The sequence below is a fragment of the Lathyrus oleraceus genome, chromosome 1 (genome assembly GCF_024323335.1).
Source record: "Lathyrus oleraceus cultivar Zhongwan6 chromosome 1, CAAS_Psat_ZW6_1.0, whole genome shotgun sequence".
Lineage (NCBI taxonomy): Eukaryota > Viridiplantae > Streptophyta > Magnoliopsida > Fabales > Fabaceae > Lathyrus > Lathyrus oleraceus.
Genome location: NC_066579.1, coordinates 45,362,040 through 45,381,578, shown reverse-complemented (window position 1 = coordinate 45,381,578; position 19,539 = coordinate 45,362,040). Strand labels below are relative to the sequence as shown.

The 19,539-nt window shown below is 36.4% G+C and overlaps 2 protein-coding genes and 1 long non-coding RNA gene across 3 annotated transcripts; 1 reads left to right on the top strand and 2 right to left on the bottom strand.

Annotated features, from left to right (window-relative positions):
* The first annotated feature begins 460 nt into the window (after window positions 1-460).
* Window positions 461-2,321, top strand: LOC127097761 (protein MIZU-KUSSEI 1). Its single transcript, XM_051036280.1, has one exon. It carries the CDS (start codon window positions 1,034-1,036, stop codon window positions 1,895-1,897), a length of 864 nt encoding a protein of 287 aa, XP_050892237.1. The 5' UTR covers window positions 461-1,033; the 3' UTR covers window positions 1,898-2,321.
* A 1,417-nt stretch (window positions 2,322-3,738) lies between these two features.
* On the bottom strand, window positions 3,739-6,747 carry LOC127097699 (uncharacterized). Its single transcript, XR_007793142.1, has 2 exons — window positions 6,055-6,747; window positions 3,739-4,843 (listed from the first exon to the last, which is right to left on the bottom strand). It is a non-coding gene; the product is annotated as an uncharacterized LOC127097699 (long non-coding RNA).
* Window positions 6,748-7,382: 635 nt separating this feature from the next.
* On the bottom strand, window positions 7,383-13,127 carry LOC127097604 (kinesin-like protein KIN-8A). The gene is made up of 7 exons (XM_051036129.1): window positions 12,530-13,127; window positions 10,582-10,855; window positions 9,944-9,994; window positions 9,725-9,817; window positions 9,270-9,635; window positions 8,378-9,061; window positions 7,383-8,019 (listed from the first exon to the last, which is right to left on the bottom strand). Exons 1-7 carry the CDS (start codon window positions 12,943-12,945, stop codon window positions 7,981-7,983), a joined length of 1,923 nt encoding a protein of 640 aa, XP_050892086.1. The 5' UTR covers window positions 12,946-13,127; the 3' UTR covers window positions 7,383-7,980.
* Window positions 13,128-19,539: the final 6,412 nt, after the last annotated feature.

The window sequence follows — 19,539 nt, the reverse complement described above, 5'->3', positions numbered from 1 at the left end:
ACGGGCGTGTGCTGCATAGTTAATACAAAGAAACATGCATTCTTATCTATGAAGAAACTTGTGTGTGTGCTGCACCTGTTACATATTGTTACAATGATACTGATTTTTCATTTACTCAACAATCCACTCTAATTAAATGTCTTTTCATGGAGAAAACTTGTTTGGAAATTTGAGCAAGGGAGAAGAGGAAGAAGCTGAGTGAAGTTTGAGGAATGCAAGGAGACGTAAGAGGAAGGAAGCGTAATTCTATGATAACCATCCTTTGAAGCGTAATCCTGAAAGGTTATGGTGATGAAGCAAAATGTTGATGAAGTGAGGAAAAAATGGTGCAGCAAAGCAAAGGTGATGATAAAAAGTTCCAAACAAGTCCCACATCATTTTTTAAACACTTATTTAAAGTGTTTATATAGCATAAACAAGCACTATCAAGTATTAACTTGTATAGTTCTTTTGTATTTTAATTATTGTTTTTTTACCTACATTCACTAAAGTTACCAAAATTAGAGAATCTATTTCCTTGCAATAGTGTATTTTAAACTATTGACGGTTTAAGCTACATGTTTTTTGTTGAAAAAATACTAGTTAAAACATGATATAGCACTTTTTTATAGGGCTAACAGGGATGTGTCAGCTGGTAGGTTGGTGAAATGTAGTCTCTGCAGGCAACATAAGGCACGATAATTCAGTATACCTCTTAACCTGATGTCACTTGTATCAACCTCAGCACTAGAATACAAGAATGTCTAAGAGGTGCTAAGGAGCATGTTCTGCTTCAACAGTGATAGCTTTGTGTTTTGTTTTTTTAACCTCTCTACCATTTTGGGGTCCTAAGTCAAAAGAGTTAAACGCACAATCCACTTCCCTACCCCACAAGAAAGTGAAGTTACAAACACGTTGTCTCCTTAGATTCCTTTCTTTTTCTATTAACAATGCACTCTATCTCTTTGATTTCCTTACATATATACTGGTGGGGACTCTCCGTTGTTCTTTTTGTCAGGATTCTCTTCCACCCACTATATACCAATGGAAAGGAATGGAATTACAACAAACAACCAATTCATTGAAAAAACAAGACACTAGATTCTCTCTCTCCTTTGTTTTGCTTTTTGATATGAATCCAGTCATGGCTAGAAGCTCAAACAACATGTCCTCTAAGAGACATTTTCATTGGACAAACAAGGTTGGAACTGAAGAAGGTGATGCTCACACTTCAGAATCATTTTCTACACTCATTCAGAAGGAGGACTTAGAGCGTGACAAGGTTATTGATCTCGAGGCTTCATCAGATGCTAGAGCCAGTACTACAAATGCAACAAGGAAGAAACTGAGAGCAGTGGCGATCTCAAGGCTTCGTTCAGCTCTCACTGTGTTTGGCAAGAACCGGTCCAACACGCCGTTCGGCCTCGGTTCTCGTGTAGTTGGGACGCTCTTTGGATATAGACGCGGGCATGTACATTTTGCATTTCAGAAGGACCCAACTTCCCAAGAAGCCTTTTTGATCGAGCTTGCAACGCCGATCAGCGGTTTGGTTCGCGAAATGGCATCCGGGTCAGTGAGGATTGCTCTGGAATGTGACAAGGAGAAAGAAGTTGAGAAGAAAGGTTTGAGGTTGCTGGAAGAGGCTATGTGGAGGACATATTGCAACGGCAAGAAGTGCGGTTTTGCCAACAGAAGAGAATGCGGTCAAAAGGAGTGGGATATTCTGAAAGCTGTTGAGCCAATTTCAATGGGTGCTGGTGTTATACCAGGAACAGAAGCAGGAGCAGAGGGTGAACTTATGTACATGAGGGCAAAATTTGAGAGAGTTGTTGGATCTAGAGATTCTGAAGCTTTCTATATGATGAATCCTGACAGCAATGGTGTTCCTGAGCTCAGCATTTATTTGCTTAGAGTCTAGCTTGTGATGCAAGTTCTGTTTATTGTACTTAGTTTTTCTTTTTCTCATTTTGTTCTATTGGAATTGTGGGTGGGTTATTCATTGGTATACACTACTTGCTTAGCTCTTAAGTCATGATGAACATGGAGATCTAGTTCTCTCCAGGTTTTCTCAGTGATCTCAGCTGTTGATCAAGATTTGACAGATGTAAACTGTCAGATTTGTATCTAACAGCTTGAGTAAGAAATTCCAATGATAAGGAATTTGGCTATGTAGGTTCACTATTTTTGTTAGAATAGGCAAGTAGGCCAAGTCAGAAAGGGGTTATAGTGGTGAGGTGGGTCATGAAAGGTGTATATGTGTAATTTTCTTATTCCAATCCTTTAATTAATGGCCAAGGACAGAGGTTAATGCAGATCATGATTGTGTTAACACAATTTTTATTCCATCGAGTAACTTCTCGTCTACTGCCATTTTCGCGCTTGCGTCTTCATTTTGTCCAACCAACCGAGATTCACAATGTTCCCTTTGCGCTGTGTGCTTCATTGCGTGCTGATTCCTTATAACTCGAGTCCTGCTTAGGATTATGAGGATGCATCTTTTGATTATTTCCTATAGTTGATGCTTTGTGTTTCTAGTTAATAGACTTAGGTGGGAGCATGTGTAAAAGTAGCATTGTTTGTTCCAATGATTGTTTTATATGCACTATAGTTTGTGAAATGATCCCAATAATTTGTTTTGAATCCTAATCATAGGAATCATCAAAAGAAATATGTAGATAAAGAAATGGCATATCAGTTACTGACAACGAACCCCATCTTTTTTCCTTTGTTTATATATTGGCCATTGCTTTATGCTCTTGTTGACCACTTTTTCTTTTGTTTGTCTAATTCAAATAGGATGGTTCTTAGTAGTTTGTGCCGCTTGAGTTGAAACTAATAGCTCAGTTCCCACCATCGTTAACATGGAAAAACAAAAAAACAAGTTTTTTAGTGGCTAATTTACTAACAGTAATGAACACCCTTTTCCCCTTTTTTCATTGTTTTCTGGCTTTCAATTTCTTAGTGCTGTTTTCTAGCGCCTCGAGAGAACAGGATATGTGGCTTATAGATAGGTCCATAAAAGCAAATTCTCAAGATTTCATTAACAAAAACCTATGTTTTTCTAATCATCATTCTTCTAAATAAAAACTAATAAATTTTGGTATTGCTTTATACAATTATTGCTCCAATTAGTGCACCAAAATCCCAAACCCACCTCTGAAAAAACCAAAAACCTGGAAGTACCATGTGTACATTAATGATTTACATAGCCGTTTTTTAATAGGCAAAATAAGACATTATCCTAGTGGGCTACTTATCATTATTATGTGTATCATTATCAAGAATGATTTAGCATAGTTTGTGTATATTTTCATCAAAAGAATATGATAATATTCAAGGACTCTATGAATATGAAGGAGTATGGGGAAAGGAATCAGTCATGAGATCAAAATTATGACTCTACCTAAATATATATAATTTAACTTCCATAAGATGATTATTACTCATAGTTCCAAGTCAAAGTCTAGTCATTAAAATATGGAGATAGATTCCGTAAAAAGATTACTAAAGGAATAATTGGGGGGTTTACTATATATAATGATACTATTTCTTGTTGTAAAGTTGATTATTATCTTAAAATTTATATTTGAATTTTGGAAATGAATTTTGTTATGGGTCGTTCGTAAGATCCACGATGAACGGTCTAATAACAAGCGTTGTACGGAAAAATGTGTGGAATAGGTGAGAGTCGAGGGCATGTAATTTCGGCCTTTCATTATTGGATATGATGGGACGATAACCTGCATGAGCTGCTGAATCTCACGAAGACAGTTTTAATCGCACACACTATATAAAGCATAACACTTGTCATTTCAATTATTCTCTCATTTACACACTCCAACTACTTTATCACTCATTCATTTACTCGAGCGTTGGAGGCTTCACTTCCTATGTTGATCGAAGATGCTCTGGTCTTAGTTACTCCTCCTGCAGTACCAACGTCGCAAACTCTAACACCTCCAACAGTTGGATAAAGGACCTTCCCCATTCTTCCAACCTTCCAACCTACTTTACAACCCCTTCAAGGTCAAACATCGAAGCAACCTTCATCGTAACCCATAAATTCTAGACATGAAATGCTCCACGGTCTCCAACCACTGCAAGTTAGTTTAACCACGCAACGGAAAAACGATTTGATGTACAATGTCAATAAGCTAGTGCCATTAACAAAATTTGTACTTCCTTACTAAAAGGATACTTCGGATCGAAGAAAACTTGTACTTCGTTTTTTCCAAGAATAGTTTTGTGTGAGAGAACGTTTCACATGGTGAGCAGAGAGTAAAACCAAAATTATCCTCGTCAACATTGTTTCACCACACAAGGAGGGCCCTAGATGGCCAACCGATATCTGCCTCGAGGCACCAAACTCCACTTGATGGTTCTCGAGGAAGAGGCAGGAGCCACATGCCATCGGTCTTTCTCGATAAGTATGCATAATATTCTTTAGAAACAAAAGACCAAAAATCCTTAGTCGTTCAAGGATCGGGACAAACCAGAAGTGTAGGAGACGAGTTGATCGGTGTTGAACCTACCCTGATACCGAGCCTCCCCTAACCTTGCTCAGCTATCTTATCCCTTCTTCCAGATGGTCCATGCTAGAGAGGCATTCCAACAACATGACTCATGAAGGAATCCTTCCAACCACGCATGGTGACAAGCGTAAAACACCCTCTATCTCGACTTGATCAAGAGAAATTAAGACTTTTGTTTGAACTAGGATATAAAGGTTGAGTGTGGACAGAACAACAGAGGATCCCGTAATTAGACTCCTTTAGTAGTTGGGATATTGATGGGCCATACAAGTGAATAGATGACCATGGGAGTCCTCTTGTTTGAAGCATCTTTTAGTGACATTCCATCTTATCTACAAACCAGAAAATGAGCAAGTTGAAGAAGTATTTACCAAGAAAGCATGAGAGAAAATAATAAATTTCCTACATTACTCATCAAAGATGACATTCCTCTCCTCTTTTGTAGGGACTCCACTATCAAATGTGTTTATATGAATCATTTCTTTTGTGCCTCCCTAGAAGGAGCAACACTGTCAACGAAACTCAAGCCTTCAAAGAAAGCTACCAATTTCCTCTTCAGATAAATCTCTTCCTAGGACAAGTCGTCCAAATTATAGACATGAGACATGGGTGGCATCTACCAAGAAATTGATTTGACTCTAAAACTTGGAGAATTTATCCAAACATCGAAAATGTGACTTAAACTCTATATTGCATATGTTAGGGTAAGCCATTTCGGTAAGGGGATAACCAAGTAATATTGGTTCTTGAATTTCTTCACAATGTCAAAATAAACCTCGAACATCTTACTATTCTTATTTAGATAAATCATACTTTGACCCCACGTCGAGTCAGTGGAACTACATTGGACTTTAAAGAGATGAAAAAAGAATGTCAAGGTCGACACACTTTTCTTGTACTTGCACAAATACTAAAAGACTTTGACGTAAGCCCGTCTCTTAGGGTGCAGTCGTGAAAAAGCAATTGTCATATGATTTAGAATGCCCACCTCGAAGTCACTAAAAGGAATGTGCAAATCTATCAAGAGAAACATGCATTCGTGAAGAGGGACGGCTCACTCATCATACTTGATGCATATCCTCTTTATTCTCTTAGGGGAAAAGTACCCTTAGTATAAGGGAAGACCCACCTTGGTGAAGGCATGTCTAAACCACCCTTGTCGGTAAAGGCGGAGATGGTATCCAACGTCTCTTGATCTACCCGCACGACCGAGTTGTCTCATACAGTGTTTCGAGCTCCTGGGTGAGAGTTTTCCATTTTAAAAGGGCTTCCAACATATAAAAATAAACAACCATAAACGGAAGCACAAGATCAATATAAATTTAAGCTTTCCATCCTTGTCAAAATTTTATCTATGGAGAGGGATTTCTCCAAATTCAAGATAGGAAATACCAAATATCCTAGCATTTTTTAGAGTAGATATTTCCACCCAACGTTCCACCATCAATGGTGATTTTCTCCTTTAAATCTTTATAACTCTCTTCTCCGGAAACTCTAGTAAATCAAACAAATATAGAATGAAAGAAATGTTTTGAGGTGTTACCTTGAAAAGATAAATTTGATGACTCACACGTTGTGTGCTTTTTCAGAATAGGTGGTGCAAATGCGTCGAAATGGTGGTCAATATGAGGATATTGACGAAGATGAACGAAATTTCATACACAGAAGAAGATCTCTCAAGATTCACGAGTGATGAAAAAGGGAGACGCTAGCCGTGTGACTTCTCATATATCATCCAACAAAGACGATTGTATGATCCATATGGATAGACGTTGGGAAGTGCGAACCACACCACCAACGATCAAGATCTTGCCTCTAACTGTTGAGAATACTCTAATACCCACATTGCTACTAGACATATGGTCACATGTCATGACTCCCATACGAAACATTTGTTAAACACGAGGGAGATATTTAATGCACATGTTTCCAATTTTATTGATTTTCCTTCAAGCTATTCCATTTCCTTCTACTAGAAGTCGGACTGAAGGCATGCATGATAAGCCATCATTCTACGAGTAGGAACAAGGTTTTGGGGGACAACTATTCAGGGTCATTCGTAACACCCACGGTGAAAGGCCCATAACAAACATTATACGAAAAAGGCACGTTGAACAAGTGAGATCTCACCCCAGCCGAGGACACGTGATTTTGGTCCAACATATTTTACACTGTTGGATCTGATTGGACGACAACCCTCATGAGGTCTCGGATCTCACGAAGAAATTTTTAACCGTTCACGTTATATAAAACACAACACGCACATTTCAGGTATTCTCTCATTCACATACTCAAATTATTTTCTCATTCATTCACTGACTTGGATGTTGGAGTATTAACATTGCATGTTTGTCCACGCTCCGCTATACCGAAAGTTTACTCCATTGCATCAGAACTCTATTACATTTGATCTCCACCTATTTCTGATTCCAATACAAAATATATTTGATATCAAATGTACAAAATTATAGTTTAAAAGAGAGAGGTATTTCATTTGATCTCCACCTATTTCTGATTCCAATCCGAAATATATTTGATATCAAACGTACAAATTTCTAGTTTAAACGAGAGAGGTTTATGGTTTTATGTAATTTTTTTGGCTTAATACATTTTTTGGTCACATATGTTAACTTTGAAGATTCATTTTGATCTCTTAACTTAAAAAATTATCAGATTGGTCTATTAACTCTTCAAAATGTATCATATTAGTCATTTTCATCTAATTAACGACGAAAAAACTCAAAATTGATCGCTAAATTCGTCGTTAATTAGACAAAAAAGACTAACATCATTTTGAATAGTTAAGGAATCAATATGACATTTTTTTAAATTAAGAGATCTAAATAAACCACAAAGTCTTCGTACACAATGAAAAAAAAAGTTATTAAACATTTTTTTTTAGAAGTTATGCGTCATTACATCTTTGTTAATCTCATTTGCTCATAGCACACACTTATGTGTACTTGCGGTGTCTAAGGAACCTAACGAAAATTGTCTTTTCAACACATAATCCTTGGTCATAATGATAATCTTGTTGAAATTGGTGAGCTGGAAGTTAACATTCCAACTCAAATCAAATATGATACACTTATAATCATTGTTCATAATGATAATCTTGTTGTATTGTATGCAGTCAAAATTCCATGCAGATTTAAAAAAAAAAAAATCAAAATCTTGCACCGCGCCCAACTTGTTCGAACAGCCAGAGATGCGTGAATCCATGAGGCTTTGACTGCATGAAATCTAAATCTGTGAATAAAAGCATGTAAAAGAGCACCCTCCAGTCCTGCTACTGATCAAGCATAAAAAGCCAATCATTCTATAACTCATTTACACAATGAGACCCTTGGCAATAATCTCATTCGTATTTTGTGTGCCACGGCCAGTACAAGGCCTTAAAACAATACCCGACCTTCTGTCATATGGGTTTTATTCTGTCCTTGAATTTCTTCTACTCCTCCTCCCTAGATCACTTCCAAATATTTCCCTTTTCCTTAGCAAACCCCGGCTGAAAAATATAAGGAAAAAGCCGTTATGCTATAAATTGGTAAAAAGGATTTCAACAATGCAATGCAACTAAGAACCATCATCTTTCAGTTGGACCTTACAACCTTAGAAAATACATTTTTTGTGATGTTTCGTATCAATTTATCATTCATATATGCAAATTAGGACTTAGGAATAACTAAGTGTTCACTCAAACCAGGTGTCCGTTCATTCTCTTGGCCCGTACCGAAGCCATGTTTGAGAAACACCCCTTAAGGTATGTCCTAGAAATCTTAGTGCCTAAGACATGTTTGACACACAACACAATAGTTTGAAGATCTGATAATGTTTTCGTAGTTGAGAAAGAAGAAACACCGGACCTTAAGAAGCATGGATGGATGGGCAGTAGGTTCAGAAGTGATAATATGGCTTCTAGTTTTTCTTCCATTTAATGCAGTAACTGATGGGCTGTTGGCAGCAGTTATGTCCCAAAAGCTTCGTTTCTTGGCCATTTGTAGTGGTGAGTGAAAACGATGACTTGGACTCCTAAGCTCCCCGGTGTTTTCAACCTTTGGCCGTATGCTAGACCTGGTTACCACTCTATTCCCCATTTCCGCGGCTGCTGTTACTTTTTTCCCACTCTTTTGTGAAAGCTCGCGAATAACATCATCTTTTTGCTTTATCATCAAACTGTGATCCTTTTTCATTCTCACTATCTCTGACTCCAGGGCTTTTACTTTTTGATAAAGTGTTCCAACAGTGAAGGCTATCTCCTCCCCCTTCTTCTCGGTCTTTGGGGTGAGATACGTGACAGAGGGTCTGGTCCTTTGTTTTTCATTTGGTTGAATAGAGGTTGGAGGTGTGGAAAGAAAAGATGAAGCTGATGGTGGTGTTGGGGAAGAATATGCAGCCAAGGATTGTGCTTTGAGCTTCAAAAGCATCTGTTTTTGGCGTGCTAGCTGAATTCGCAATTGACGATTCTCATTTTGCAGCTCAAGTATCAGCTGCGCCTGGTCTGTTTCTGTTTTAGGTACCGGTAATAGATCCTCGTTTGCATCAGGTGCCTGCATCCATATATAACAAGTTACAACATCAATAGAGTGAATACCTATTATATTCGTTGGGTTGTGATATAGTTGATACCAAATGAAAGTTAAAAAAAAAAGGACAAAAATGTGAACTTTGTACAAGAAACTAAGTGAATCACCCCAGAAAACTAAATAGTATTAATATATTCACACATCTAGGCTTGAAATGGTTAGAGGAATTGACCTTTGTTCGAATCTCCTTGGCTCTATCAGCCCAATGAAGGGTGTTTTGAGTTTCACCAAATGAGAGGATACTTGGGCTTATGTTTGCAATCATGACAGTGTTGCAAGTTCCTCCTAATGAATCTTTGAGAAGCTGGGTGAGTTTTGAATTTCGGTATGGAATGTGCTTCTTGCCCTCTACAAGAGCATTGATGCAGCTGCTTAGTGCAAGAAGAGACCGGTTAATATTGGCACCCTCAAGAGACCTAAGTGTTCTTTGATCTGTGGCAAGAGCTCTCTCTGACCCTGCAAGATCAATCAATGAGAGTTTGCCCACTTTGTGAATAATATTCATTGCAGCATCTCTAACTCGGTATTCAACCACGACCTAAATGTAAAAATAATTAAGCATATGTTACAATCACAGCATAAAAGGGTCTTTGCACTATTTTCCATAAACAACCTTTAAGAGTGTACCTGCAAAACAGCATGGGAACGTGAAGATGTTTCATTTGCACGAGTTGGTTCCGTAGTTCTATTACGATTTCCCTGCTGAAGCAATGCCATCACCTGAAGTAGAAGGAGCAAAGTAAAACAAAAATTATCTCTGAGGGTTCAAACAACCGTCTAAAATTTCAAAATACGAAAATGGTTCGGTCTAAACTTTCAAAATCCAAGAATGGTTCAGGATATTACTTCATCGGTGGAGTAAGCTCTGTATTGCGTAAGACCTGCTGCCACAATCCCCTATAACATACTTAGACAGCGTACCATCAGATAGTGATACAATGGGATACAATGAAAACAAGAGTTAATTTATCAACAAATTCAATTTCTTTACCATCAACAAATTCATTTTCCATATATTTTATCTTGACTAGGTGGAGAATTGAAACAGTGAATAATTAGGTATAATATAATATAAACTATAGCATTCATTGTTAAGATTGAGGAGTTTGTATTCATGACCCGTAAGAAAAAATAAATCCTTACACCTCGTGTCGAACTGTAGATGACAAGACAACATGAACTCTAAAGATTTTAAATTGCACATGCTGAGAGATGTGGGTAAATTGTAGTTGCTGTGGCCTACTATTGCAAATCGATGCGGTTTTCAGTCATAATTTGATGTGTTGCAGTGGCCACAGAATGTAAGGCAGTCTATAATCTATAAACAATGCATCAACTTGGAATCCTTATCAAAATTTTATCATATGTTTGCAATTTGAATTGTATCTATATACTGGCATCAAGTAAGAATACCATAGAAAAATCATTCATTCAAGTAGGTACAATAACATTTCACTCAGGCATGAAGATAAGAAAATGTGGACCTGTTTATCTTCTCTCAAAACAAGAGGCCTTCCAGGTGAAATCAAATCTCTTACAGTTTCATTATAAACCTCGAGATAGGACAGATGAACTACATGGTTTCCATCATAGCTTCTGGTCCTGATTTTACTGAAGAGATCCTTAATTGCCAACACCATCACTCCTGGGTTTTCCACTGTACCAAGCATTGTGTATGTTTTTCCAGCTCCAGTGGCACCGTAACAGAAAACTGTCCCATTCTTCCCTTGCATAACTGCTTCCACAAGTTCCGAGGTTCTGTAAATGCAAAGTCAATGTACATTCCCATCAAATATAAATTAATGCTTGATCAGTAAGATTTCAAACGCATGCAGCAATTATCAAAATTCTGAATCTAAAATAGGCAGACTAGAAAAAAATATAACAAATTTCAATTTTAAAAGAACAATCTAGCTCATGAACGACAACTACGACATTTATTTATATATGAACATAAAGTGGCACTTATTCTGGTATAAGAATAGGATTCAGATTAACTAAACACATCTGTGATTGAGTTAAATAACCATACAGCTACTGGAAGAATAAGTTTATATTATTGTTGAACCATATATGTAAACAGTGTTGTCAATGGCGGATGGCGGTCCATGGCGAAGAGGCGAAATCCCACCATACCGGCCACTTTGCGGCGCCGTTATTGCGGATTATGGTGGAAAAACCCGCAATAGCGGCCGATATTTACCATTGCGGCGAGCCCAAAAACCGCCATGTAAATCCGCCATAGCGGCCATGGCGGGGCAATTTGATAACACTATATGTAAACAAGTTTGAAATTATATTTCACTATATTGGCACAATGTAAACAAGTTTTTAAGCAGTAACATTATGATCTGAATGAACCTAATAAAACTAGTTTATCCATTGTTACTTTAGTATGATTAAAATAGAATGTATCATGATGGGAAAAAATGAAGTGAAATGAATTGATAAAAATAGAGTTTATCGGCCATACAGTATCAATGTAAATCAATTTTACTTTGCATTAACATCCAACGAGAGACAAAAAAAAAACTTTTACTTTTACATCAAATATCATAATATCGATTTTAAAATACAGTCATAACAGTGAAGTGATGTGTCAAACTAAATAGAATTTGAGTTGGGCCCTAGCTTAATCTTAACTAAACTGATAAAGTGAAGACTACCCTTATACACACTCTCAAGTCATGTCTCATTTGATATGGAACCCTCAACACACACTCTTGTGCTCATAATTGAACATCTTGTTTGTGGCCCGAGGGACCCATTGGATGACTCCGATACAACAACAACAACCAAACCTTATCACACTGAGTGGGATCGACTACATAGATCAATTTCCGCCATAATATTCTATTTCGGACCATGCTTTTATCCAAATTGTTAATCTCGAGATCTTTCTTAACAACTTCTCTTATAATTTTTCTAAGTCTTCCTCTACCTACATCTCTTTGACTCCTCTCCATCTGATTTACTCTCCTTACAACAAAATCTACATGTCTTCTCTCTATATGCCCAATCCACCAAAGTCTATTTTCAACCATCATTTCTACTATAGGTGCTACCCCAACACTCTCTCTAATATTGTCATTTCTAATCTTAATTTGTCTAGTCTTACCACATGTCCAACGCGACATCCTCATCTCTCCTACACTTACTTTATTCTCGTGTTAATTCAGGGTCGGGTCTAACTCGACCTTTATAAAATTGGCTAAGGTGATGACTACCCAACACTTAAATAAACACATCTTTAGGTCACATGTCAAACTGTCAATGCATATATTTTAAATTCATAAAATGAAGAAAAATATATTTCCATATCAAAGCCCTGAATTGGAAAAATCAAATAATGACATACAATTAATAAGATAATGTTATACTATGTTTGAAGGAGATACAGAATTAGGGAAAGTATGAATGAAGTTAACTGACGAGGTAGAATAAACTTGGTGTTGAGTAGCTGAATCAGAAAAGCATGCATCAAATGTGAAATGACCTCCTCGAACTCTCTTCAACCTCAAGTAATCATTAGGAGTAGCGAATTCCGTCATATAAATATGAGAAGAATTCACAATCTTGACACAACACCTAGAACCCGCTTCCTTTTCCTTCTTAGCAAGTGGCCTCACTCTCACAAACACCATTATCCTGTTCCCATTTTTGTCCCGAGCCACAGCATTACTCTTTAGGTTTTCTCTATGATTCTCTTGTTGTTGATGAGGCTTGAAAGAACCGTTCTGGAATTTCTGCTGCTCGTACAAGAGTGTTAGGGCTTTCAATTTCTCCTTTAACCCTTGCTGTTGTCGATTTGGATTGCTCTTTGAGTTAGATCGAGTTGAAACTGTCATTGTTGCAATTTGTTCATCGAGTTGGAGGATTTAGGTTTTGATAAAACTCATTATTATGCTCCAATCACTGTATTGAAATTTCAGTAAGTCTCGTGAAATGGAATAGATTTAGGAGAAACAAGAAAAATGTTTGGGAAGGAGAAAAAGAAAATTAATTGATTGCACTGGTTATTAATTTTATCAGATTTTAATCGAATTGTTTGTATGTAACGGTCAAATGTCGCCCAAAATCTTATTAAATTATTTTCTTTTACTCTCTTTTAATTATTAAATTATTTCTTTCGCTCTCTCTACTAAGATGAGGTGGATCAAATTTGATATAATTTATTATCTATCATGTTCAAACTTTAATAGTAGGTTTATCTTTTAATCCGTAATTTCGTAATTAAAATTGTAAAAAATTAACTGATTTATTTATGAGTTGGATTGAGTTAGATTCTCAAATTAAGTTTCAAATAAAAAATAATTTTTGATGATCTTTTCCATTATATAAAAAATGTAACATAATTTAATATAATTATTCTTATTTCTTATTGTCAAATTAAATGAAACACATAATATAATATTTAATAAAATTCATTCACGTGTCATGACATTTCATAATAGTAAAAATATGTTGCAAATGAATTATTTATCTAAAATACGTAAGTTGAAAATAATTAAAAAATAATTTAAAAAAATACTTAGTCTTAAAATTATGTAAATTCATTGGTTTAATAATAGTATTGATGGTGAATATTTTTTTGACAAAATTATAATTAGTTAATTTTATATTTTCATTTAAAATAATAATAAGAAATAAGAAAACATTGTCACACTAATCTGTTGAAACAACATGTCTGCGGGTTGAGAACACAGATCTGATATTCAAACTAAACTTATACAAGTTATTACTTGATGGATTTGATATACTTGTAAGTGAACAGGTACGGTAATTTATGAGTTAATTAAATTTGAAGCAACGGATTAACGGATCGATCCGCATCCATGAACATCCTAATCTTATTTTCTTTTTCGTTGTCAAAATAAAATCTTGTTTTTTTCACATTTATATGCTTAATTACTTCCATTCATTAAGAAAAGAAAATAAAATAAAAATAGTTATATAAAAAAATGCAAAAATTAGAATGAAAAGATATGTAAAATAATCAATGGTCTCCCCGACGGTTGCATTGAATCGTGGGTGAACTTTTGTGATCGCCTCACCACCCATTTTACCGTTCGGAAGAGGCATCAAATTACTATACTTGCATTTAGTAGCATCATGCAAGTAGCAAAGGAGAGTATATGGTCCTACATCGATCGATTCACTCAAGTTGGGCCGAATAAGCCCTCAAATGTTGGATCTTCGAGAATCGCACCAAGTTGGGAAAGAAGAAGGCAAAGACGACTCAGGAGATGTTGAACCTGGTTCAATCATACATGACGTTGGAAGAGAAGCTGAATACTCATTTCAACAATCCAACCTCGACCGCCGACGCAAGTTCTGATCAAATGTTAGGGAAATAATCCTGTTGGCAAAAATAGGACACTGATAGGGGAATATATGGTCGATACGACAAGTACATACCTCTGATAACTTCTCAGAATAACATTTACCAAGAATGTGCTAACATTGAGTTCTGAAAATCATGAATCTGACCTCTTTACCGTGTTCGGGAATCTTTCTGGACGGATAAATCAAAGTACTGCAGCTTCCACAAGGGATATTACCATAACACATATGATTGCATCCAACTTAAAGGCGCAACTGAAGCGCTGATAAAAAAGGTTGATTGCCCGAATATGTTAAGGGAGACTTGCAAGACCGAAAAAAATCTCCAAAGATCAAGCCTCGTACGAAGATTTCTGAAGTAGATCCCAGCGGTAAAAAAATCAACAAAGGCAAACACTCGTATATAGTTGTCATCACTAGCGACGCACCTCGGGCGAACATCCCCTCCAAGAGAGTTGTCAAAAGGAAAATCGTTGGAATGATGGTCATCTACAAAAACGAAGGTAATTCATCGTCCAAGATCCCCGACCGACCTATGCTAGGTTTTGAGACTCTGAGATGGTTAGGGCATTTCTAATGAACTATTTCCCCTAGTAATCATGACTATCGTAGGATAGTTCGACTTCTCGCAAATTTTGATTGACGGAGGAAGTTCGTGTGATATCTTTTACTCGTCTATTAAAAAGATGGGCCTGGATATAGGAAGTTTAATAACATACAACAACTCATATCTACAAGCGTTCAATGGGACGACCACTCATCCCTGGGGATATAGGGAGTTAATGGTATACGTAGGAGAAAAAATAGACCTTTGATCCATAAACACTTAGTTTCTGATCCTACAGTGCATGGGTATCGTGGCCTCGTTCGTGCATGTAAAACTCAAATACCACAACCTTTATGAAGAGTTAGTTGTTTTGTGTGCCAATCACTATATTGAAATTTCGGTAAGTATCTCGAAATGAAATAGATTTAGAAGAAACGAGAAAAATGTTTGGGAAGGAGAAAAAGAAAATTAATTGATTGCACTTGTTATTAAATTTATCAGATTTTAATCGAATTGTTTGTATGTAACGGTCAAATGTCGCCCAAAATCTTATAAGTGGGTTTCAGGTTTTTCTTTTATTTTCTTTTACTCTCTTTTAATTATTAAATTATTTCTTTCACTCTCTTCATCTTGTCTAAGGTCTAGCAAAGTTGAGTTGGATCAAATTTGACATAATTTATTATCTATCTCATTCAAACTTTAATAATAGGTTTATTGTTTAAATCGTAATTTCATAATCAAAATCATAAAAAATCGACTCATTTATTTATGAGTTGGATTGAGTTAGCTTCGCAAGTTATGTTTCAAATAAAAAATAATTTTTGATCATTTTTATCTATTATATAAAAATGTAACATAATTTAATATAATTATTCTTATTTCTTATGTCAAATTAAATGAAACACATAATATAATATTTAAAAAAAAATCATCTACGTATCATGACATTTCATAATAGTAAAAAACATGTTACAAATGACATTATTTACCTAAAATACGTAAGCTGAAAATGATTAAAAAAAATACTTAGTCTTAAAATTATGTAAATTTATTGGTCCAGTAGTAGTATTGATGGTGATTTTTTTTGGCGAAACTATAATTAGTTAATTTTATATTTTCATTTAAAATAATAATAAAAAATAAGAAAACAGTGTCACATTAATGTGTTGAGTCAACGAGTCTGCGGGTTGAGAAACACAAACTCAATATTCGAACCAAACTTATACAAGTTATTGTTGGATGGATTGGACATACCCATAAGTGAACAGATACGATAATTTATGAGTTGATTAAATTTGAAGCAACAGATTTACGGGTCGACCCGCACCCATGAACACCCTAATCTTGTTTTCTTTCTCGTTGTCAAAATAAAATCTTGTTTTTTTCACACTTATAGGATTGATTACTTCCATTCATTGAGAAAAGAAAAATAAAACTGTAAAAAATAGTTACATGAAAAAATGCAAAAATTAGAATGAGAAGATATGTAAAATAATCAATGGTCTCCCAGACGGTTGCATTGAATTGTGGGTGAACTTTTATGATCGCCTCATCGCCCACTTTATCGTTCGGAAGAGGCATCAAGTTACTATAGTTGCCTTTAATAGCATCATGCAAGAAGCAAAGTAAAGTATACGGTCCTACATCAATCGACTCACTCAAGTTGGGCCGAATAAGCCCTCAAATGTTGGATCTTCGAGAATGGTCTCTTTCGCACCAAGTTGGGAAAGAATAAGGCAATGATGACTCGCGAGATGTTGAACCTGGCCCAACCATACATGACGTTAGAAGAAAAGTTGAATACTCACTTCAATAACCCAACCTAGACCATCGATGCAAGTTCTGACTGTATGTTAGAGAAATAATCCCGCTGACAAGTACACACTTCTGATTACTTCTCAGAATAACATTTACCAAGAATGTGATAACATTGAGTTTCTGTCATACGGTGAACTGGACTTTTTTGTGGTTTTAATCGCAATGTCGCGGTTAGCAAGAGTCGCCACCGACTTTTCTTTTATCCAATAAGGAAAGGTGGAAAAGAACAGGAAAGACCTTAATTTAGATTTTGGGTTCGGGAGGTACATTATACAAAGGGAAGGTGTTAGCACCCTTTGTATCCATGGTTATCCATGGGCTCTTAATTGCTCGATCACTTATATTATTTTTGTCTGAAAAAAAAAGTGTTTGTGAATTGTTTAGAAAAATTGTTTTGAAAAGAGAATTTAACTTTGTAATGATTCTTGTATGAATGTATACAAAGTGATTATCTCGTTTAGTTTTGAAAATTGTTTAGAAAAATATAACTCGGTAATGATTCTAGTATGAATGTATACCAAGTGGTGATTTTCTGAAGGTATTTTGAAAGGTGTGAGGTGTGAAAAAATGTTTTAGGTTGTGAGCCAGCAATTAAGAGTTATACCGACCCAAGGTCTTTATGAGTATTTCCTATCCTTATGAGGGTAAAACTGTCCTTATTATTGAGAAATAAGTAGTTTTATCCTTTGGATGTAAAAGGGTCATCGTAGGGTCATCGATTGGTCATTGAAGGCAACAGTTACGAGGATACCTTAGCATTCGAAGGGACTATCATCTTTTAACCGTAGGCAACATCGGAGGGTCATCGAGGGACAAAGTTGTATATTCGAAGGCAACATCCGAGGGACTATAATTTATTTTATGATGATTTAACCGAAGGGTCTTTGCTAAGGGTATCCCCACGTTCGCGGGACATGACCGTAATATCGTAATCGTAAGGCAACAAAGAGAGGTCCAAGATCACTTATTCAAAGGCAAAGTTTTACAATTAATTATATAATTAGGATGAAACTCCACATTAAAATTATTAAAAATAATATATTAAAAAATTAATACATTAGAAATTAATACATTAAAAATTAATTTAGGGTGAAACTCCACAAGGGTATCCCACAAATAAAGTGGAATACCTAGCCAATAACCTTTTCCTGGGATATGTGAACCTTTACGAAACTCAAAAAAAAAGAAACATGTCAGAACACCAAATCAGGGTGCAATCGAAGATTACACCGGAGAAATATCACAACAATAAATAGGATAGGATGAATAATGCATGGCTATGATAAAACATAAAAAAAAGAATAGAAAAGTCAGCTACTGTCTCGTTCGCCTCTGCCTCGCCTAGCGAAGGCCAGGCGAATACTCGCCCCAGGCTCGCCTAGCGAGGTGCTAGCGAGCGGCCACGGATTTTGAATTTGAAAACAGCCCCATGTTAGGAACTTTGAATTTTATGGCATTTTATCACAGGAATAACATGGTCAAACATTCAGGGTATTCAGGCATATTTAAATTCCCATACGAAAGCAAATTATATATCAACATTTAATCATGATGCATTATATATGTAGATATGGCCAATTGAAAGTATAAACAATAGAGATACGCAAACCTGTTTGCCAATTCAAGGTTGAAGGGATTGACCACTTGTAGTATCGGAATAAGTTAGGCAGCGGGAATTGGACGGCGATGGCTTCGGTGCAGATGGGCTGCCTTCAGGGTTTCTTTACTCTGAATTCTCCGGGTAGGCAGGGTTCCTATGCCAAAACTTCTATTCGTTCTTCTCTGTTCTCCTCCTCTTTTTTTTCAGTGAATCTCCCAGTGTAACTCCAAGTGTCACTCCAAGTGTAACTCCCAGTGTAACTCCCCTACTGAAACTTCAGTATTTATAGACTAATTTCGTGGGTAATGGGCTTGGAATGAGGGAGACCCAAGTCCAAAATAATTTGTTATATTTTATTTATTTATTTATTTTAATTATTTAATTAATTAATTAATTAATTAATTAATTTAAAAAAATTCTCTTTTTTTTTTTTTTTTTTTTTTTTTTTTGGGCTCAGAATGAAGCCCGAAATTTTTGTTGTCTGTCAGCTTCGCTAGGCGAGCGCGTAGCGAACAGGCCAGTTTGGGCCATTTTCTGGATTGGGCCATCCGTGAGCTGGGCCTTTGTTTCTTCAAGATCAGTGTTATATATGAGTCGGAATGCCTTGCAAAATGTCTTGAAATATTAATGGGCAAATTTTGGGGTATGACAGCTGCCCCTGTTCGATATTCTTGGACCGAGAGAGTTAGAATGGTGTATACGCCATTCGTGGTCTGGAGGTGGAAGATTATTGAACACTAGAATGCCCCAAAAATTTGCACTTGAGAATCGACAGTTGGTCTTGATGGAGATGGGCTTAAAGATGCCATCCGGGAGGTTTGATGACGAAAGCTTCAGATCGCGCCGTATATTAGGCCAATTTGAAGACATGGGTGCCACACTGGGTCGTACGTTAGACCGTATAATGAGTCATCCATTAGGCTGCCGACTTCGCTGGGGAGTCGGAGTGTGTCATATGCTGTTGGGGATAAAGGATCAGAATGGACCATACGCTATATCGTATCTGAGTTGCAGAATGAGCCGTACGTTAGGCTGAATCTGATGACGAAAGGGGTAGTCGTACGTTAGACTACACTTCAGAAATGTACCGTATGTTAGGTAGCATCTGAGGGGATGGACATCCGAACGGGTCGT